This window comes from Eriocheir sinensis, unplaced genomic scaffold (assembly GCF_024679095.1).
Source record: "Eriocheir sinensis breed Jianghai 21 unplaced genomic scaffold, ASM2467909v1 Scaffold8, whole genome shotgun sequence".
NCBI classification, from domain to species: domain Eukaryota; kingdom Metazoa; phylum Arthropoda; class Malacostraca; order Decapoda; family Varunidae; genus Eriocheir; species Eriocheir sinensis.
The window spans coordinates 1,283,019-1,306,425 of record NW_026112164.1 but is presented as its reverse complement, the minus strand read 5'-3'; the positions used below and the strand labels follow the sequence as shown (position 1 = coordinate 1,306,425).

At 43.7% G+C, this 23,407-nt stretch overlaps 1 protein-coding gene across 1 annotated transcript in view; it reads right to left on the bottom strand.

The window, feature by feature from the left end:
- Nucleotides 1–4,118: 4,118 nt before the first annotated feature.
- Nucleotides 4,119–23,407, bottom strand: part of LOC126994470 (fat-like cadherin-related tumor suppressor homolog) — a 45,602-nt gene continuing 26,313 nt past the window's right edge. The window contains 7 exon segments of the mRNA XM_050853785.1: nucleotides 4,119–5,059; nucleotides 6,413–6,571; nucleotides 6,935–6,958; nucleotides 10,370–10,453; nucleotides 17,429–17,720; nucleotides 17,925–20,294; nucleotides 20,448–20,618. Coding sequence (XP_050709742.1) covers nucleotides 4,590–5,059; nucleotides 6,413–6,571; nucleotides 6,935–6,958; nucleotides 10,370–10,453; nucleotides 17,429–17,720; nucleotides 17,925–20,294; nucleotides 20,448–20,618 — 3,570 coding nt within the window. The 3' untranslated portion in view covers nucleotides 4,119–4,589.

Here is a 23,407-nt window from a genome sequence, read left to right as displayed (position 1 = left end):
TGTGTGTGTGTGTATGTGTGTGTGTGTGTGTGTGTGAGAGAGAGAAAGAGAGAGAGAGAGAGAGATTTACATAGATTCTTAAACCTAAGTGATTTTACATTAATCAGAAGGCTCCAAAACATTGCATTTCTACTCTTGTTGAGTAGAGAGAGAGAGAGAGAGAGAGAGAGAGAGAGAGAGAGAGGACAGAGAGAACTACCAGTTGAGTCAGTGATTACTGCTACTTCATAGTAAAACGTCACATTGACGTCACGCCTTCAACGAGAGGCGTACATGATGACGGCACGTAGCCTCGCTACCCGTGCCTGTATATTTTAGTGAAGTTTACCTTGAAGTTACTCTTACAAGTGCCGTAATCATTCACATTTGGCACCTAAGCCTATTTTTGCCAATTAGGTTGGGGTCTTAATCATCGTTTTTCAAAATACCATCCTTGTCCGACACTTTGTTAAAATGTTATATTCGAAAAACTGTGTTTCATAGCCCCTGAAACACATTTCCACATTCCCTCCTTTCCTTTCCCCATCCTTTCCTTTAACCTCCCCCCCCCCCTCTCTCCCTCTCTCTCTCTCCATCTTTTTTTTCTTCTTTTAGAGCTTAATTTCCTATTTCTTTCCTTTCTTATTTTTCTTCGTGGTAACTTTCTCCATCCTCCTCCCTGCTCAAGGGGGGAGAGTAACCACTCCTAGTCAACAGAAAAAATCCGGCTTGAGCAGGCTCGAACCGCCACCCTGTGAAGCCTGGCAGCACAACACTGTAACCAGTGTGTGTGTGTGTGTGTGTGTGTGTCTTGGTTCACTCCAGTTCTTGTTGGTTTCTTAGCATGTTTTCAGTGGAAAGGTTTGGCATAAAGATCCAGTAAGGAAATATTTTTTGGAAGGTGAAAAGTAAGAATTACATTTCTTTCCACAACACCTTTATTTACACAAATACTTATTAAAAATACAGCTTGAAATCTTTCATCTTGTGTGTGTGTGTGTGTGTGTGTGTATATATATATATATATATATATATATATATATATATATATATATATATATATATATATATATATATATATATATATATATATATATATCTCTCTCTCTCTCTCTCTCTCTCTCTCTCTCTCTCTCTCTCTCTCTCTCTCTCTCTCTCTCTCTCTCTCTCTCTCTCTCTCTCTCTCTCTCTCTCTCTCTCTCTCTCTCTCTCTCTCTCTCTCTCTCTCTCTCTCTCTCTCTCTCTCTCTCTCTCTCTCTCTCTCTCTCTCTCTCTCTCTCTCTCTCTCTCTCTCTCTCTCTCTCTCTCTCTCTCTCTCTCTCTCTCTCTCTCTCTCTCTCTCTCTCTCTCTCTCTACATATAAGTGTGTGTGTGTGTGTAGTTATATATATATATATATATATATATATATATATATATATATATATATATATATATATATATATATATATATATATATATATATATATATATATATATATATATATATATACACCCACACACATACTTATTTATATATTAAAAGAAAAATAGAGTACAAAAAGCTAATAAGCATTTTGTTCACTATGTTGTTATGATACAGCATGTCCAGATGAACCAGTGAGTGGCTGCACGCTGTGCTGGTGGGTGGCACAGTGAGCCACGGTGGTGGGCAGCAGCCTCCCACAAGCCCTTTGGGGTGATCCCTTCATGCCATGACTGTGATGCTCCAGGAAAGCGAGGATGTGGCTCAGTGGTTCATCTGAACATGAATTACCTTACATCAATATATAATGGTCTCTTGCATAGGCACTTGTTCTACTCTGTATCAATAATGACTAGTCCACAAGAAACGAAACCGTGTCAAGAGAAACGTCTCTTGTATCTTCAGAAGTCCCGCCTTTCTCGCATTCACACGTATGATTGTTTCTTGTACATCACTCACGTCCTTAGAGGCATGGTATGACTTTATGACAAATGTTTGTTGGGAAAATGACACGTAACAATGAAACGCACTAAAAAAATACGTAATTCTTGGTAAAAAGGTCTTCAGTTATTAGCCAAAGAGTTTGTTGGACACAATGCATCATAATTGCTTGTCTGTAGCTACACACTACACACTTCACTTTAAGAAGACTTTGCAATCTTCACTCACTCCAGCAGACTGTAGAATCACAGGAAGATTGTAACTTTTGTGCGTTCACATGGGACACACCAATAAAGAAATCTCTGGTGTTCACTTTTTCACATTGGAATATTAAACATCAAAGTTTCCATGTGTACAAGCTGCCAGTAGTCCCCAAGGCACCACAGTAATGACCTGCCTCCTGAGCAGCTCCTGCTGGGAGGCTCCTCATTGAGTCTTGAGTGTCACACTGTCATGAGAGGTTACTGTCCTGCATGGGGAATCAATGCAGGGTGTGACTGGCTGGTGGTTAAGCTGTGAACAGAGCTATTGGTCGTAGGAAAGGAGAAAAAAGTATAAAAAACTAGTTGTTGCATGAAATAAAAACACAGTACCAGTACGGTACCGAAACCTGTTCTTTGTATGTCCTGTTATCGTCCGTTTCATTTCATCTGTCCACCAACAAAGCAGGAATTATGATGGATGTGGCACCTGTGCATGTCTAGTTCATGAATACATGAAAATCAACTGTTGTGATAGACATTCAAGCTTATTTTTCAATAATATATTTGAATGTTTATGTGTACAAAATACAACTCGGTCATTTGCATCGATAATCTAACACAAGCACACGAAAAGACAAGCTTGTATCAAACAACAGTCACATCATGCTCCAACGATCTATGTTTTTTTCAAATTCATTGATTGATAACTCATTTCAGGTATATTAAAAGACATCTGGCCCTGCAATTGCATGTAAAGGATATCTTAATAATTTACTGCATGTAAATAATGATTAATAATCAAAATAACATGAAGAAGTATATAGTAACTTGAATGCGATGCTAGGCTATTTAGAATATTAGGCTACCCATGCTGTTTACATGCAACACATCAAAATTCCTTAAATTACTTATGTATAGACACTTGCAGAGTGGGATGTCACTTTATGTACCTGAATAAGATGAAATATGGGTATCTGAAAGGCTATGAATCGTTCAGTATTATTAGACTATAGTATTTGATATGCAAATTGTTTTTTCTTTTGCTTATATATATATATATATATATATATATATATATATATATATATATATATATATATATATATATATAGATATATATATATATATATATATATATATATCAAAAGATGCGGCTCAAGGGCAACAGAGTAAAAAAAAGGGCCCGCTACTCGCCGCTTCTACAAAAGTTGAAAGTAAAGAGTAGCCAAAAGAGAGGTCAATTTCGGGTGGAGAGGTGTCTTGATGCATTCTTCTTGAAAGAGGTCAAGTCATAGGCAGGAGGAAATACAGATGAAGGAAGACTGTTCCAGAGTTTACCTGTGAAGGGGATGAGAGAATGGAGATGCTGGTTAACTCTTGGTAGATTATCGATGCAAATCAGCATGTTTGCAGTTCATATAAAAGACAAGGTTTTTGTATACACAAACATTCAAATACATCGCTGAAAATATAAGTTCGTGAGTGGACAGATGGAATGAAATGGACTATAATGACTGATGTGGACTTGCATTCATGGATGGGTTGCATAATATGAATTTCTTTAACTTAAAATTCTCATGAGGAATAATGATAATAGGTGCACTTGCATTTTCAGACTATGAAAACATACTAAAGTATAAAAAATGGTATAACACATTTTACTATATGATGGCTTATGCACATCCTCTCCAGCATCTTGAGGTCTATTTGTACTATCTTATCTGGCGCGAGGCATATTTTTGATGGCCTTAGTCGTGCCTCCCCCTTCAGTACAGCAGCCTTCAGTCCACACGGGAACAGCTCTGTGGCTTGTGCCTCACAATACACTCACTGACTCATCCTGTTGCTTTAACATGAAACCCCACCTTTGGCAACAGCTTGTAACCCCTTTGGGCTGGCTACAAGTGGCTTCCCTTAACCATCCTGAGATAATGTGTGTTCATAAACACAGTGTCTCTGTCCTTTGCTCGTTTGTACAAAACTTTATGTGATTCTCGACTCACTCTGCTCAGCCTTTTTGGTAAAATGTTCTCTTCTATGCATTGTGCTGACCTGACATGTGAAGGCTTGGCTTGAGAAAATGTTGCACACTGCTTGTGATACTTTAGATAATTTATACAAGTGCTGTTGGTTACTCCAGGTTTTCATGCAGTAATAGAAAGCAACTACACCTGTTCCATTTTTTCCTTATGGAATAATGAATTTAGTTTGTGGTAAATTAGATTTTAGTAATCTTTCCATGAATGCAAGTTTGTCTGAAACATGAACAGAATGTGTATGTTATGTATATATTTGTATAAAAGTATATTTAATAATTTCTTCTTTCTCTCGGTACATCTACCTATCTATTCATCCATCTGTCTATCTATCTACCTACCTATCATGTAATTCATATTTATCTTTCCCACATATTTAATTTAATGTTAAACAAATTGCTGGGAGTTGGTGGGGTAAAAAGTTTTTGCTCCTTGTCCAGCAGCAGCTGTCGTCACATCACAAGACTATAGAAACACTTCTGAGAGGGAAGTCTGCACCAGTGTGGGTGTGAGGGGCTCACTGACTCTATCCAGCAGCTCATAGTCAGATTCCTGGAGTTCAGACATTGAGTCGTCAACGCCTTCCTCCTCCAGGGCGGAGAGGAAGGACAGGTCCGACACGCAGCTGTAGTCTCTCCAGTGGAAGGGGCGGCGGCTCCTGGGGCTGCCGAGCCTGTTGGCGTCCTCGATGACAGAAGGCATGTTGGATATCTTCAGGGCTGACTCTGGGCAGTCATCTTCAAGGTCCAAGACAATGTTGTATTTAGACGAATGATCAAAAGTCAGGTCTTGGCATGAGTCAACAGATATATTATTTGCCAGGAGTATTTCCTCAAAGCTGCAGGGATCATCATTGTCCTCGTCACCGTCTGGTGTGTCCCGGCCGTCTGGACCGCCCCGGGCGTCCACACTCAGCAGGGGTGTGGCAGCAGAGCCTGGAGGGATAACACACACTCAGTCAGCTCAACAGTCATGGTGTTTGTTATCATGGAGCTGGAACTAGTAGTGATAGCTAGTTGTGCAGTAACTGCTTGAATATCACTGGTGGAAGTAGCAGCAGCAGCAGTACCAGTAGTAGCAGTAGTAGGAGTATAATAAAACCAGATTGGCGAGCCTGTTTTGGCGTTGGCTCCCGCGGGTCCTTTCCTCCCCTCTGCTCTGCCACACAATCCCAACACCTATATTTTCCTTTCATATGCTAGCTATAGCTAACATAAGGGAGGAAGAGATAGGTGTTGCAACTGTGTGGCAGAGCAGACAGGAAAAGGACCGCGGAGCCAACACCACAACACTCGCCAATTTGGGTTCACTATAGTAGCAGAGTAGTAGTAATAATAAAAACAGTTCAACAACATGGTCTCAGTTAGTCCCATGCAATATTTGGCACCAACAGATTTACCAGCAAAAGGGTTTTTCGGAAATTTCCAGTAGAGTGCCAACAAATTTTCAATGCTTGCTTGCATGATAACCAATGTTACGGGTGAACCGCTCTATGGGTATGGCGAGGTACACTCTACGGGAACAGTCTACCATGTTTATATTACTCACCGGCTCCCACGGAGGACAGTGCCACCACTCAAGGGCCTTGGCACATCACAACCCTTGCTCAGACACTTTGATCTGCTTCAATAAGTCGCTCCCTCAATGACCAAAAGAACTGTGTGTCCATCACGTGACAAGGTTGAAGTACATGTTTATATTTGGTTCTCTCCTCTGCTGCGCCTCTCAAATATCCTACATCACCATACTAGTCATGTGTTGACAGGATGAGTGGTGAGCTGCTACTCACTCTTCCTGCCGTGGTGAGCTCCTTCCCTCACACACACTCACTCCTCCTTGCTCCTCTGCTGTACATCTCACTGCCTGCATCACATTACTAATTTTCATATATATTTATTCATTTATTTTTTGTTTTACCGAATTTTGACAAGCATTATGCGAGTTCTACAATCAGTTCTAAGTCTGTTTATCTTGTATAAGAGGCGAGCTGTGACAAACATCATAGTAATGTGTGGCACGAGAGCATGTGTGATTGACAGGCCATTGTCATGAGTCATAGAGAAACCCAGCCAATCAGGAGAGGCCTGACATATATATTGCCAGGCACCAGAGAATCACTTCATTTGAAGAGACTACTGAGGAGCCCCACAAGGGCAGATTTGGTGCCAACATTTTTTATATATATTCATGACACAAATTACAGTATAGGAGAAGAAAGCTGCTTAAACCTGATTGTAGATGCAATTACTCAAAGAAAATAACATCCACAACCACACAAAAAGTCTCACATGGCAGCAGTGGCGTTCCCTCCATGAGGTCGTCTCCGTGGAAGAGGGAGGTGCCCTGGCTCAGCATCAGCAAGTCTGGCGGGGCGGCCGTGGCCCCCTCGCTGCCGCAGCCCACCAGCGTGTGGGGGCCATGCATGTCATAGTCATCCCAGTGGTAGCCTAGGATTTGGGAAACACAGACATATATTACCAGGCTTTCTGACACTGAGCCACATGTGGGTTTGTTGACACAGATCCACATTCCTCAGCCTTCAGTGTATGTCAGTGTATTCACAGCGTGCTATAAAGATTTCTACGTGACAGTCCCAGACCCATGATGCTGCAAGAGCTTTCTCCACATGCATCACAAGATGGTGAATATGATGTATGGGATACCATGCAAAAAAAATATTAATCTAATACAGACTATTACACTTAAAGTTGCAACACCTCGTTTAGCCTAATTCTCCTGCAGACTTTTATGACTTTTGTAAAACACACAAAAGGAGGAAATTATATTACTACTAAAGTATGGGTAGGTACCTTTCTTCTTCTGCTGGCTCGGTGCTGCGTGCAAGGAAAACAGAAGACACGTGAGTGGTCATGTCCCAGAGGCTTATATTTACACTGTGCATTCTCCCTTCTCTCAACCTGGGAAACTTACTTAAAATTACAGAGCAAATTCATTATTATAGATGAGGTTCAAAAGTTATCATATATATATATATATATATATATATATATATATATATATATATATATATATATATATATATATATATATATATATATATATATATATATATATATATATATATATATATATATATGAAACTTTGTAAGTTATAAACCCAAAATCAATAAAAATTGTGTAAATCAACAAAAGCACTAGCTTCATATTAACTTTGTACTATTTTGTTGCTCTTTTGGCTGTGTGATGAAAGAGTGTCTGTGCCGTCAACCACAACACAAGACTGTGTCAGTTAGCAGCAGCTGAAGGAACAGATCACAAAGTTACGGGATGAAACACGACAGCACTCGTGTTCTTAAGATATTAAAAAAGCACGTTACTATCACCATGTTAACTTGTATAGTTTGTCATGGTAAGTGCTACTCAAAGCTGAGCCTCAGAAGACTCGCAGCAGTGGCCGGTTATCTCAAGCAGCACACGAACTCAGTCGGGTGAGTGTTGGCACAGCGCTGCATTGCCTCTCAGAAACCCTTTGGCTGTCAAAGCCATGGGGAGCCCTTGTAGGGCCCATGCAAGGCAGAGGCCTGGCTCTGAGGGCCATGCAACAGTCTTCTGGTGTGGTCACTATCAGCTGTGGTGGCCTCTTGAGGGTAGTCTAAATGTGCTGGGGCCCGGCGAGCCAGGAGGTGGGGGCAGGGGAGAGGGGGCACGGCGGGGGAACCTGACGCCTGGCCCCTCTCTGCACCCGCCAGGATATAAATAGAAGTTTGTTATTCCTGAGGGTAAAGTCTTGTCGTGAGAGTACGCTGCAAAACCTTCACACTTCCCTCCTCGCTGTGAGGGGAAGAACCTAAACCCCTCACAGAAAGGCTTTTAGTGTTTCCTTGGACAAAATCAAATTTATGCAGATCATAAATTAGAAGCTGGCACCAAATAAATACATGGAGTGAAATTTAATAGAATTTTCATTAGGGTGCATTAACCAAGTCAGTGTTAAGCAGGCATGCTATTAGTGCCATCAGTGGGTGACCCATGCTGCAGCAGCACAGCGTGCCACCGGGAACCTCTGTGCAGTACAGGAGCTGGGCACTCCTGGCTGGCACCACATGATGCAACCCTGGGCCATCACACAAACAAAACTCCTGCCATGACAGATTAAAAAGGAAAGATTTTTTCTGAAATACATATATCTATATATGTATATACTATACTGTGTGTGTGTGTGTGTGTGTGTGTGTGTGTGTGTGTGTGTGTGTGTCTCTCTCTCTCTCTCTCTCTCTCTCTCTCTCTCTCTCTCTCTCTCTCTCTCTCTCTCTCTCTCTCTCTCTCTCTCTCTCTCTCTCTCTCTCTCTCTTACACACACACACACAGAAACAATGGTGAGGGACATGGCAGATAAGAAAAAATGTCATAATGTTTGGTGTACAAGAAGAAAACACAGTGAAGACTCAGAGGGAAAGTTGTGAGAAGAATAGGGTGAAAAGTGTATTGAGAAATTTGAATACTGAAGAAGAGGAAAAGTTTGAGGAAGAAGTAGATGAAATAACAAGATTGGGAAGGTATGAGGAAGGAAAGAACAGGCCATTAAAGATTAAGTTAAGATCCCAAATGACAACAGAAACCATCCTAAATAGGTTGTGGAGATTAAACAACTCTGAAGTATACAAACAGATATATGTGAGGAGAAATATGACGGAGGATGAAAGAATGAAGGTAAAAGAAATGATAAATGAAGTGAAAAAAAGGAATGAGGAAAGATCAGAGGAAGATAAGAAGAATTTTTTTCGGAGAATGAAGAACAAAAAACTGATGAAGTGGTGGATAGGAGGCGAAGAGAGGGAGTAAGGGTGTTGATATCCTTTCCCTTCCTCCCTCCTTATTTTCACATATTCATTTCTTGCCATCTTAAAGTCTTCTTTATTCCTCTGGTTCTTTTCAGTCTTTTCCACACTCTGTCCCTTTTTTTCTTTGCGCCTGCACTTCTTGCGTTAAACCAATCTTGCTTTCCTCTTTCTATTGGTTTATATAATGGGACATTTTTTGACTCCTGTCTCATATGCCTCTATGAAAACATCATACTTTTCCTGCACTTTGCTTGTTCTTTTTAACTTTTCCCAGTCCAGTTTTTTGTAATATTTCTTGAGATTTTCTATATCCACTTTCCTGCAGTTTCTCCTTTTTCCTTTGTATGATTCATCTTCCTCAGTGACATCCTCATCGGTTTCCAACTCTATTATTACATGATCACTTTTTCCCGTGGGACACACATATCTTAACTCATTTAACAGGTGCACTCCCTTCGTCAGCCCCAGGTCCAGTCTTGGTGGGTCGTCATCACTCCTGTATCTTGTATTTTCAGTCACCCACTGCATCATTAAGTTTTCCGTAGTCAGTTTTAAAAATCTCTCTCCCCATGCCGTGTGTGTGTGTGTGTGTGTGTGTATGTGTGTGTGTGTGTGTGTGTGTGTGTGTGTGTGTGTGTGTGTGTGCAAAAGATGTAAGGTACCAATTTCTTTTTCTCCTTTCTCATGCTGAAGATTGAATTTATGGCTTGAATAAAATAAACCCATTAATCTGCACAAGTTATCAATGCTGAGTTAATATTTTTCTTTACTTATTATTTAGTTCTCAGAAATCAATGGCAAGTCAATTTTTAAAATGGCAAATGACGACTGAAACACGGCAGATATACTTTTTGAGGAGTAGCTAAGTAGGGGATGGGGGAGGATTATGGGGTGTGAGAGGAAGGGTGGGAAAGGGAGACAATGGAGAGGCAGGAGGAGATGGAGAGGAGGGAAAGGACAGTGATGAAGGAGGAGCAGGAAGGGAGGAGGAGGGAGGGGAGAGAAAAGGTGGAGGGGAGGGAAAGGGGAAAGGAAGGGAGAAGAGGATAAAGATAGGGATCAGGATGAAATAGGAGAGGAGCACAGATGGGAAAATAGAAATAATGATAATGGTAATGATGATAATGGTAAGGAAAGTAATGATGAAAGAAAAGCCTATTAAGAAAGCTGAAAAAATAAAGAAATAAAATACAGGGGTCTGGAAGGGCTACATTAACCCAGTAGCAGCAACGGGCCAAATTTGTGGCTTTACAGTGTAGCAGCAACGGGCCATTTGTGCCATGATATAAACCCCCAAAATCGATGCTACATAATCTGATCACAAATGCTTTGATATATATTATGAAATGGTTTGTGTGGGGGGTGATTTTTTCTCATTTTTCTCGCTTGGTGGGCCCATTAAGAAACATGATTCCCGCTGCTACCGGGTTAAGAATGCCATACCTGAAGAATCGTCTGAAAATGGAGACTGCCGGGCCGAGGAGGTGTGGGTCTCGCCGAGGTTGGTCACCAGGTCACAGCCCACATCTGAAGAACAACGAGGACACATGAAGTTCTGGTCCTCACAATCTGACGCACTCCCAATGCCTCAGATACAAATAAACATAGTGCAGTAAGGAGAGGAGACACTCAACAGGGAAAAGGAGATAAAGTTGCAAGTTATGATATAGGGAGTTAGAAAAATTGCAAGTTATAATATAGTTCTGGTCCTCACGATTTGGTGCACACCCAACGCCTCAAGTACAAATAAACACAGGCCAGTAATGAGAGGAGACACTCAACAGGGGAAAAAAAGGAAAAGGCCCCAATACTCCCCAAGCCTTTGAATAAATTACTCCTAAATTGGTGACCTGGCCATCCCATTCTTAAGGCAGTGAGGTTCCCCAACATCACACTTGACATTTAATTTCTTAGGTGATTCGTCAAAAGTTGAGTGTAGAAATCTCTGGAGACAAACACTGACGATCTCAGGGCAAGAATCACAGCTGCCATTGAAAGCATGGAAGTGTTGCAGTGTACATGGCAGTACATAGAAAATATAAATTAGTATGATGATATTTCCATATATGTTTTGGCAGCTACTGCTCAGCATTCCCTTAGAAGGGTTGCCACAGCAGATGTGTAAACACATGCAGTGAAGAAGGGAAAATACTTAAAGCATCAAGCTGCCTGTGCTCCTTGTACTGCTCTAGGGCTGTGAGGTAACAGTGAACGGTGAGGCGGTGAGCTGATGCCTTCTGTAACGCACACCTTGGCAGGACTGCTGGGCATCACTAAAGTGGCTGTGTGTCAAACTACTAGCTATCACTTTAGTAAACAGGAAAATTAATCATGTTTTTTTTTTTACCTTCATTCCCTGTGCATGCAAATTTTTGCTCTATGGGCCTATGACTCACTACCCACAAGTCACCCCTGCTCACTGGGATGTATCTGTAAGAGACAACTCTTGGTGAGGCAGAGCACAGGGAGGCCAACAAGTCTTGTGCCCTGAGGGAAATGACTGACCCTGCCAAGACTTATTTCCAATGGTAAGGGAGCTGCTGTGGAGGCCTGGACATTTCCAAACCACTGGCCACTATGGTTATGAAGTCGTCCAGCACTGGGGTAGTACTGGCACTAGGGAAAAGGCCAATGTTGTACCAATATTTACAAAGAGGGATAAATAAGCTGTGTCTAATTACCACCAACTGGTTTAAAGTCAGTTGTAGGGAAATCATTTGTGTGTTACAGCTAGAAATATTCATGACCACCCAGACAAATACAATCAGATTACTGACTTCCAGCATGGGTTCACGAAGGGTAAATCTCATCTCACTAACCTTATGTCACTTCTCAAAAAGGTGCATGAAGGGGCAGGAAAGGATGAAAATTATGATGTTGTTTATGTATCTCACTTTAAGTTGAGCATTCAAGACTTAAATAAAGTCAAAGCACATGGGACAGAGGGCTAAGGTTTGGGGTGGATCAGGAGGTGACTAAGAGACAAGACGCAGAGAGTTCAAGTAAACACAGATAAATCAGACTGGGTGTGTGTTACTGATGGCAGCCCACAAGGTTTAGCTTTAGATCCATTGCTATTTACTATTTACATCAATGATCTTGACTGCAGTGCAACCAGTGACATCAGGAAGTTTGCGGATGACACATAAATAGGACGACTAATCAGTGACACTGGTATTGCAGGGCGACCTAAATGCACTGTACGAGTGTTCCCATGAATGGATGATGCAGTTCAACATGGAGATGCTGATAATTTTAACCTGGTAGCAGCGACGGGCCAAATTTGTGGCTTTACTGTGCAGCAGCGACGGGCCAAATTTGTGCCATGATATAAACCTCCCAAAATAGATGATACATAATCTGGTCACAAATGCTTTGTGTGAGGGGTAATTTTTTCTAATTTTTCTCACTTGGAGGGACCATTAAGAAACATGATCCCTGCTGCTACTGGGTTAAGTGTAGGAAAAAATGATCTTCCAAATAGTTAAAACAAATAATGAAACCAAATAATGAAAACAAATAAATAAAACAAGTCTTGGTCACTCTAGGTATGTGTGAGCCCTGACATTCAACCCCCAAATCACTGTATTACTGCCCTGAACCAAACATTTTTTTTTTTTTAAACAGCAGGGGAGGCAGCTCAAGGTTAAAAAACAAAAACAGCAGCAAAAAGGCCTGCTATATGTACACTGCTTCGACAAAAGAAAAAAAGAACGAGAGGCCAGAAGCGAGGTCAATTTTGGGTGGATAGGGGTCTTGATACTCTCCACTTGAAAGAGCTCAATGCAAAATAGTCTTGGGCTGTATTTCTATGGGCATCAGCAACTGGCATTGCAGAAGTAATCCTAGTTGTATATTTGCCACTGGTTAGACCTTTCCTGGATAAGACTGCTCAATTTTGGTGCCCCTATTACAGAGAGGATACAGTTCCTTTAAATTAGTACAGAGGAGAGACTAAAGTGATCCAAGGACATAGAAACGAGCTGTACGGGGTGACTGAAAAACTTAACCTGGTAGCAGCGACAGGCCAAATTTGTGGCTTTACTGTGTAGCAGCGATGGGCCAAATTTGTGGCTTTACCGTGTAGCAGCGATGGGCCAAATTTGTGGCTTTACTGTGTAGCAGCGATGGGCCAAATTTGTGGCTTTACTGTGTAGCAGCGACGGGCCAAATTTGTGGCTTTACTGTGTAGCAGCGATGGGCCAAATTTGTGGCTTTACTGTGTAGCAGCGATGGGCCAAATTTGTGGCTTTACCGTGTAGCAGCGATGGGCCAAATTTGTGGCTTTACTGTGTAGCAGCGATGGGCCAAATTTGTGGCTTTACTGTGTAGCAACGATGGGCCAAATTTGTGGCTTTACCGTGTAGCAGCGACAGGCTAAATTTGTGGCTTTACCGTGTAGCAGCGACAGGCCAAATTTGTGGCTTTACTGTGTAGCAGCGACAGGCCAAATTTGTGGCTTTACCGTGTAGCAGCGACGGGCCAAATTTGTGGCTTTACCGTGTAGCAGCGACAGGCCAAATTTGTGGCTTTACTGTGTAGCAGCGACGGGCCAAATTTGTGGCTTTACTATGTAGCAGTGATGGGCCAAATTTGTGGCTTTACCGTGTAGCAGCGACGGGCCAAATTTGTGGCTTTACCGTGTAGCAGTGACGGGCCAAATTTGTGGCTTTACCGTGTAGCAGTGATGGGCCAAATTTGTACCATGATTTAAACCCCCCAAAATAGATGATCCACACACTGATCACAAATGCTTTAATATATATTATGAAATGGTTTGTGTGAGTGATGATTTTTTCTCATTTTTCTCGCTTAGAGGGACCATTAAGAAACATGATCCCTGCTGCTACTGGGTTAACATATTCTCCGGAAAGCCCTAGACTGTGAGGTGATTTATTATAAGTTTTCAGACGGGTTACAGGGATGAATATTGGCAATTTAGTAACCTTCTCTGACTTAATGAAAGCCTAAAATCACTTAACTCGTATGGGGTGAGATTAAAAAGCTTATATTCTCTGGAAAGCCGTAGACTGTGAGGTGATTGATTAGAAGTTCTCAGATGGGTTACAGAGATTAATAAGGGACTTAATGAAAGCCTAAAATCACTTAACTTGTACAGGTTGACTAAAAAAAAAAAATTAACTTACATATTATGGAAAGCCATAGACTGTGACGTGCTTTATTAGAAGTTTTCAGATGGGTTGTAGGGATTAATAAGGGCAATTTAGTAACCTTGCCTGACTTAACAAAAGCCTAATTCACTTCACTTGTACGGGGAGGACTAAAAAAAAATCAACATATTCTCCGGAATACTGTAGACGGTGAGGTGCTTTATTATAAGTTTTCAGGTGGGTTACAGGGATTAACCTGGTAGCAGCGACGGGCCAAATTTGTGCCATGATATAAACCCCCCAAAATAGATGATACATAACTGATCACAAATGCTTTGATATATATTATGAAATGGTTTGTGTGAGTGATGATTTTTTCTCATTTTTCTTGCTTTGAGGGACCATTAAGAAACATGATCCCCGCTGCTACTGAGTTAATAATTACTGAAAGCCAAATTTACTTCACTCATATGAGGTGACTAAAAACCCTCAAATTATATTCTCCAGAGAGCTGTATAGACTGTGAGGTGATTTATTATAAATTCTCAGATGGGTTATAGGGATGAATAAAGGTAATTTAGTAACCTTGCCTGACTTAATGAAAGCCAAATTCACTTCACTTGTACGGGAAAAAAAAAAAAAATTACATATTCTCTGGAAAGCTGTAGACTGTGAGGTGATTTATTAGAAGTTTACAGATGGGTTATAGGGATTGATAAGGGCAATTTAGTAACCTTGCCCGACTTATTGAAAGCCTAAAATCACTTAACTCATATGGGGTGAGATTAAAAGGCTTATATTCTCTGGAAAGCCATAGACTATGAGGTGATTTATTAGAAGTTTCCAGATGGGTTATAGGGATGAATATTGGCAATTTAGTAACCTTCCCTGACTTAACGAAAGCCTAAAATCACTTATCTCATATGGGGTAAGATAAAAAAGCTTATATTCCCTGGAAAGCCCTAGACTGTGAGGTGCTTTATTAGGAGTTCTCACTTGGGTTATAGGGATTAATGAGGGCAATTTAGTAACCTTGCCTGACTTTCCTAAGGCCAAAAATCACTTCATTCAGGCAGCTGCTTCCCATCAATCATGTTCCTCCCTCTCCTGCCACCTCTCTTACACCCTCCTTCCCCTCCTCTTCCATCACAGCACTCATTCATTCCCACCCTGCCATACAAAACCATACAGCACCTCAGAACTCACAGCACAGTACAGCACCTCATCAGAAGAGAGGGAGCAGATGACAAGAGGATTATTTTTTTACAAGGGAGGCAGCTCAAGGGCAAAAAAACAAAAAGAGCAACAAAGAAGCTTGCTATACAATGCTTCAACAAATGAAAGCAGAACAGGAGGCCAAAGGAGAGGTCAATTTGAAGTGGAGAGGTGTCTTAACCTGTCCACTGTGATTGGCACAGATTTTGCCCTCACTGGTTGCCTGGTATCATATATATCCCTTCACTGGTAGCCTGGTGACATATGGTCCCAGGTCTTTCTCTGCCTCTGTGGTGGATAGTGGAGTGTTTCCCATGTGGTATTGGTGTGCTGGATATCCCTTCATTGGTAGCCTGGTAACATATAGTCCCAGGTCTCTCTCTGGCTCTGTGGTGGATAGTGGAGTGTTTCCCATGTGGTATTGGTGTGCTGAATATCCCTTCATTGGTAGCCTGGTAACATATAGTCCCAGGTCTTTCTCTGACTCTGTGGTGGATAGTGGAGTATTTCCCATATGGTATCGGTGTGCTGGATATCCCTTCATTTGGTAACATATAGTTCCAGGTCTTTCTCTGGCTCTGTGGTGGATAGTGGAGTATTTCCCATATGGTATCGGTGTGCTGGATATCCCTTCATTTGGTAACATATAGTCCCAGGTCTTTCTCTGCCTCTGTGGTGGGTAGTGGAGTGTTTCTCATGTGGTATTGATATGCTTCCCCTCCCAAGGTGCATGACTTTACATTTTTCTTCACTGCATTGTAGCAGCCACTTTTTGTTCCATTCCTGTAGCTTGGTGATGTCTTCTTGTAGGAAATCTGCAGTCAAGCAGTTAATACTCTGTGGCAGCCTTTAACTGCTCATGCATGTAAGTACCACCCAACAGTCTGGCACATCGATCATCCACCACCGGGCTGCTCACCTCCAAACAGGCTGAGCGGACTTTTACTATACATCTTAATAACCTCAGTACCAGGGGTGTGGAGTCGGAGTTAAAATTTTCTGACTCCGACTCCGGGAAATTTTAAAGTTGCAACTCCAACTCTGACTCTGACTCCGGCCCCCATGCCCCTCCCCCTCTATGGCAATTTTTTAAATTTTTTTTTTATAGATGCTGCCTGTAGTGCCGGTGGACTCTCTTGAGGTCCTTTCTCTTACATGTATTTACATCAAAATTATATGTACTCTATATAGACAACATCCGGATAATGTATAAGAAAAAAAGTTCACTACTACATTAAACGATAAAGGATTACGTTAAGGAGTCAGAGTCGGGGGTATTTTTATCGACTCCGACTCCGGCCAAAAGTACCCGACTCCGACTCCGACTCCACGGCCCTGCTCAGTACTATTAATCCAGTGCTGAAATCTTACCTCATGACTTGACATTAAAGTTTCAGTATTGGATTAATAGTACTGAGGTTATGTTAGGTTATGCATGTTTGTATGTATAAACTCTATATCAGGGGTTCTCAACTTGGTGTAAATCGTCCCAAGTGTGCTAATTTGATCTTTTCTGTTGGGCAATATTTATTTATTTTCTATTTTCTTATTTATTTATTTATTCATTTATTGGCAACTGGGAGACAGACGGTAACCAAGAAAAAAATCTCAGTAAAATCCTATCCATTGCATTAGGCTTCAATTCACTAGAGGCTCAATATGTTCTTCTCTGTCCTTTTTTATTCCCGCTATTTACCTCGGCCTAATATACCACATACAAGTTTATTAACAAGTTTTCAAAGTGTGGACGTTAAAATGTAATTGTGGAAGCCTGAGCAGCGAGGGGAGATGTATGAAGGGAGGTGTGTTCTATAATGTGCTTTTTTATTCCAGCTATTTACCTCGGCCTAATATACCACATACAAGTTTATTAACAAGTTTTCAAAGTGTGGGCACTAAAATGTAATTGTGGAAGCCTGAGCAGCGAGGGGAGATGTATGAAGGGAGGTGTGTTCTATAATGTGCTTTTTTATTCCAGCTATTTACTTCTGCCTAATATACCACATACAAGTTTATTAATAAGTTTTTAAAGTGTGGACGCTAAAATGTAATTGTGGAAGCCTGAGCAGCGAGGGGAGATGAGTGAAGGGAGGCATGGAAAATGGGGTCATGGGTAAACAATGGTTGGGACCCCCTGCTCCATATATTGCTCTATTTACAGAGCTATTTGACTCACCCTTGATGGGCATGAAGTAGGAGTCGTTGAGGTTGTTGTGGTGGTCCCAGGGCTTGTGGAGAGAGTCGGAGTCACTGTTGGAGGGCGGCGGAGGGGAGAGGTTGGGCGGCATGACCACGGGCTTTTTAAGGCTGTGGAGGAACTCGTGGGAGCATCGTGAAAGTGTCTCCAGCTCAAGATTCTCGTGTCCCACGGCAGACAGGTCCGCCAGGTGCTTAAGGGTGTTGAGAATGGCGGAGTCATTGCCGCTGGGGGTGTAGGAGGCCGGGTGGGGGGGCAGCGGCGGCCCCTGCTGTGTGGCACCAAGGTAACAAAAAGAAAACAACTCAAAAGTCTGTAAGAAACAAAACATCTAAGACGCTGACGCCCTAACACACAGAGGCTCAACAACATCCACAAAATGAAATATGGACAGAAAACATTCAAATTGCAGCCTGTAACTTGATGCCAAGGAAGTGAGTCTGATAAAACTAACGTGTGGGAGTGTCTGTCTTACCTGGTCTGCCTCCACGTTGCAGATTTTGGAGTTTCTTTTGGGTGCGTCATTCGCCTTGAGGTCGTTCTTCACGTGGTGGTCCGTGAGCTTGACGCGGTTGTTCTGCTGGTGACGCTTGTGCCTCCACCGCCACCGCTGCCAGGTCCCCAGCAGCAGCACGGCCATCACGCACCCCAGGAACACGGCCAGGATGCACAGCAGCTCCTCCAGGGTGATGTTCAGGGAGGAGGACGGCTCTTCAGGCTTCCTAACGGCCTCTGTGCAGTATTCACCGGTAACATTGGAGGAACATATGCACTTGAACCCACCAAAGAAGTTGAGGCAGGTTCCCCCGCTCTGGCAAGGGTTGCGGGTACACTCATCAATGTCCAGCTGGCACATTGCACCGGTAAAGTGTTGGCACTTGCATATAGGCCCATCGGCACCCTCCTCACAGCGACCGCCATTCTGACAAGGGTTTGGGTTGCAGAAAATGCCATATTCACAACGTTTTCCACTCAGTTTTGAAGGACATTGACACTTATAGGTGTGGCCAACAACAATACATTTGCCTCCATTAAGACAGGGTGAGGAGGAGCAGGGAGCCGTGTCCACCTGGCACTGTGCTCCGGTAAAGCGTGGAGGGCAATTGCACTTATAAGAACCTTCATTTTCTATGCATGTCCCAGCGTTCTGGCAAGGGTAGGAGCCACACACGCCAGCCAGGGGCAGCACGCCTGGACACTGAAGCTCCACGTCGGCCAGGCGCGTGAGCACCGTGCCCCCGGAAGCCGTCCCTGTTATTGACACGGGAAGCTCGGTGCCGTCAATAATGATCTGATCGAGGCAACCCACAAATCCCAGGCTGCTTTGGGAATAGGAAGACATGCCTGACTCTGGTTCACTGCTGAGGGTAGCACCGAGATACATGAAGTTTGAATCCATGTTCAGAATGTCATTAGCACCCGGCGCCGCTCCTGAACTCACCTCGCCGTCCACACTCAGTGTTGATATGGTGCCGTCTCTGGTCAGGTTGATGAAGTGCCACGCATCATTGTCGACCCTCACCGTGGACACCCTGACCAATCCTTCCCCGCTGCCACAGTCCCAGCGGTACTGCACATGTCCGCCGGCCACCTCCAGCACGCTGTAGTCCACGTCCCCGGCAGCAAAGACCAGCATTCCCACCGGGTGTCTGGTGCGCATGAAGGCACTCAGCATCAGTGAGCTGCTCTTACCTTGCTGAGCTATGCTGTACTGGGCATAGCTCTTTGCCCTGAAGGAGAGAGGGCTCAGTGGGTAGTGGCACGCAGGGCTGCGGCACTTTGTCAGGTCCACTCGGCATGAAGGTCCTGCTCTGCCGGCAGGGCACTGGCACGTGTAGCCTCGGCTGCTGGTGTTGGTGGGCACACCCTCATACTCAGCACAGGGTCGGTGCCCACAGGCATTGACTAAATTAGTGCAGTTCTGGCCTCCATACCCTTGGTCACACACACAGCCAACTTTCTGGGTAAATCTTGGAGCAACCAGACTAGACAGCTGTGTGTTGAAGGGCATGGCCACATCATTGTTGATTTCCACCACGTCCACACAGTCCCCTTGGCCGCCGCACTCTGAGCCAGACACACACAGGGACTCCATGATGTCCACGAAGGGCAAGCCAAGCTTCTCTTTTATGTCAACTTGTTTTTCTTTTAGCTTCAGCAGCAGATGCTCTCTTGTCATGTAGATTTCAAAGAGTCTCACAACTATCAGAACGTCAAGACTCCTCTGTATGTCTCTTTTGGATCGCTGTGGAATGTAATCTATCTAATCTAAAGAGTGTGAGTGTACGAGGGCTGGCTGCAGGCTGACCAGGACTACAGAATGCTCCTGAACTGACAGCTCTATGGCAATAGCTTTGAGGAAATATTTCTGATACCTGGAGAGAAATTCATCGGAGGACAGAGGACCCAGGCGAATGATGACGGCATTTTCAACCATTTCCTCAGTGACCACGGAGACCTCGATGGAAGCCTGCACGGTGCGGTGATAACTGCCGTCCGACACACTGACGTTGACGCTGTAGTTACCGGCATCAAGAGGCGTTAGTGCCACCAGAGTGCCGTCTTCACTGTCAATGTCAAAGTACTTGATGGAGCTGACTTCCTCTGCATAGGGCGCCACAGAGTACTGCAGGGTGTCGTAGGGGTCCTGGTCCAGTGCAGTGACCCGCCCGATGATGCCTCCGGGAAAGGCACTGCGGAAACTGATGACCACTGTTTTAAGCGGGAAGAGTGTTGGCGGGAAGCGGGACTCCTCCACCACGCTGACGGTAACTTGGGTGTTAGCGTGGAGTGGTGGCGAGCCGCTGTCCCACACTCGCACCTGCACCACGTACTGATCCTGGACCTGGTGAAGAAGAGGAAACAGGGACTGAAGAATGGCACTCATGTATTACTCTCACTATCTGTGGAGCTTAATTAAAAATGCATACTTCCTTGAGCACTCAGACCACCTGATGGTTTTACTGGATTAAATGCGTTACAAAATATTGAGTGTTACCTTGTGGTTCAATTTATTGGTGGCCAGCCTCAGTGAGCCATCCTGGTCCAGGGTGAAGGCACGACTCTCAACAGGCTGGTTGATCACCTCCCAGGTGAAGGGAGCGCTGGGGTCAGCGTCGGCATCGGTGGCCATGAGGCGGATCACTGAGTAGCCCACAGCTCGGTTCTCCTAATAAAGAAGAACGACTTGAGACGCACCACTTCAATGTTCACTGGATATGGATATGAATGTGCATGTATATATGTAGTTGCATATAGCTGAAAATGAAAGATGATTGGAAGATAACTAGAAATACAATTCTCTCAATGGATGCGGTGAACAGTGGATCAGCCTGGACAAAGAGGTTGTTCAATCTAACTTTTAATCAAATTTAAAGCTAAATCTGACCTACTGAGACTCAGAGATGGGACTCCACTAGTGTAGCTCATTGCCTGTGATCACAACTAGGTAAACACACACACACACACACACACACACACACACACACACACACACACACACACACACACATGGCAGAAAGATGGGCTGGTGAGAGACGTTGTTGAAAAGAAGAGTGTAGTTGTCTTTGGGCTGAAGGAGAAGGTCCTGCCAATACGACATGAGAGAGAGAGGAATGAAAAGCAGGCAGCTGTTGAGCTGGTGAGGGAGGTGCAGCATGAAGGCACAGTTTGGAGGACAAGGTAGAGGAAGTACTCCTGAGGATTGGCAAATATGTAAAAGGAGGACATCGACCTTTTAAGGTAAGGTTCAGATTGCAGGTGGCTGCAGAGGAAGTGCTTGCAGGAACTTGGAAACTCTAAAAGAGAGGATTACAAAGACGTATGGATCAGGAAGGACCTAAACAAGGACGAAAGGGCAAAAGTCAACAAACTGTGGGAAGAAGCCAAGCAAAAAAACGAGAGCAGGACAGAGGCGGAGAAGAAAAGGTTTTGGTGGATGGTCACAGATTTAACCCGTCCGCTGCGATTGGCATGGATTTCGCCTTCACTGGTAGCTTGGTAACATATGCTCCCAGGTCTTTCTGTGCCTCAGTGGTGGGTAGTGGAATGTTTCCCATGTGGTATTGGTATGCTGGATTTCCCCTCCCAAGATGCATGACCTCACATTTTCTTCACTAAATTGGAGTAGCCACTTTTTGTTCCACTCCTGCAGCTTGGTGATGTCTTCTGGTAGGAAATCCGCATCCAAGGGGTTAAGATTGAGGATGTGGCACAGACGGGCAGCAGAGAGGGAGGAAGTGAACCAAAGGTGACATACACAAACATGAATGGGTTAACAATGGCACTGGCAAAAGTAAGTGACTACTGGAGGGAGAACGAACTGGACATAATGGGAATAGTTGAAACAAAGTTGGGCGATGCTGTCATGTCCCTAGACATTGGTGGAGGAAAGTACAATGTGTGGAGAAAAGACTGACGGGAAATGCAGGGAGGGGGAGTGATGATGTTGGTTAACCCGGTACAGGTAACTCTCGATTTACGCGAGTTTGGTTTACGCATTTTTTAAAATAACGCGGGGTCCAAAATCCAAAAAAATGTTTCATTTACACGTTTTTTCCACTTATACGCGATATTTTATGGAGTGGCTACCATATGTCTCACGCAACTAGACTCACACGGCGCCGCGGCCACACAGCTGAGCTCAGGTCTTCCCGCGCGCCACTTGAACAACAATACAGTACCTACGCTGCCACGCTATTCAACAATAGGGGTGGGCAGGTACCGGTACTAACGGTACCAGCTATATGGTACGGTACCGGTACCAGACTGCTCGGTACCGGTACCAATACTAGCCAGTCGCTCATTTTGTCCCTCATCTCTTCCTCACATGAGTGAGGCTGAGACTGAGTGCCTGAGTGGATATCTTGGTGATATGGATATTCTCTCTCTCTCTCTCTCTCTCTCTCTCTCTCTACTGAATGAAGCGAATATTTATTTTTCGACAGAAACCTACCTCTTGTTTGATTTACATTGTTTTTTGATTTACGCGACCTCTTCAAGGGCACAATACTCACGTAAATTGAGAGTTATCTGTAGCAGCGACGGGCCAAATTTGTGGCTTTACCGTGTAGCAGCGACGGGCCAAATTTGTGGCTTTATCATGTAGCAATGACGGGCCAAATTTGTGGCTTTACCGTGTAGCAGCGACGGGCCAAATTTGTGGCTTTACCGTGTAGCAGCGACGGGCCAAATTTGTGGCTTTACCGTGTAGCAGCGACGGGCCAAATTTGTGGCTTTATCATGTAGCAATGACGGGCCAAATTTGTGGCTTTACCATGTAGCAGCGACGGGCCAAATTTGTGGCTTTACTGTGTAGCAGCGACTGGCCAAATTTGTGGCTTTACCATGTAGCAGCGACGGGCCAAATTTGTGCCATGATATAAACCCCCCAAAATAGATAATACATAATCTGATCACAAATGCTTTGATATATATTATGAAATGGTTTGTGTGAGGGGTGATTTTTTCTCATTTTTCTTGCTTGGAGGGACCATTAAGAAACATGATCCCCGCTGCTACCGGGTTAAGAAGGACCTGGGAGTTGACAGTGTAATCTATGGCAAGGGATGTGCTGAAATGATGAAAGTTGGATTACACCGGGAAGGAAGCAGAAACAGAGACTTTGGTGTGGTGTGTGTTCCACCAAAAACGAGATCTTGGGGTAATGAAAGATATGAGAGAATGATGAAAGACACAAGCGACGGTATGGAGGAAATGATGAGTGGAAGTGACAACCTAACCATGATGGGGACTTCAACTGCAAAGAGGTGTGTTGGGAGGAGTGGACGTCAGAGGGCGGTGAGGGTCATGGGGAAATACGCTGCTGAGGATGGCAATAAACAACACTCTTACACAATGGATCAAGAATGGAACAGGTGGAGAAAAGGGAAAGACAGAACCTTTGGCTGAAGTACAAAAAAGTATGGAGTATGCATCTCACGTGTGGGGGGGCTCCAC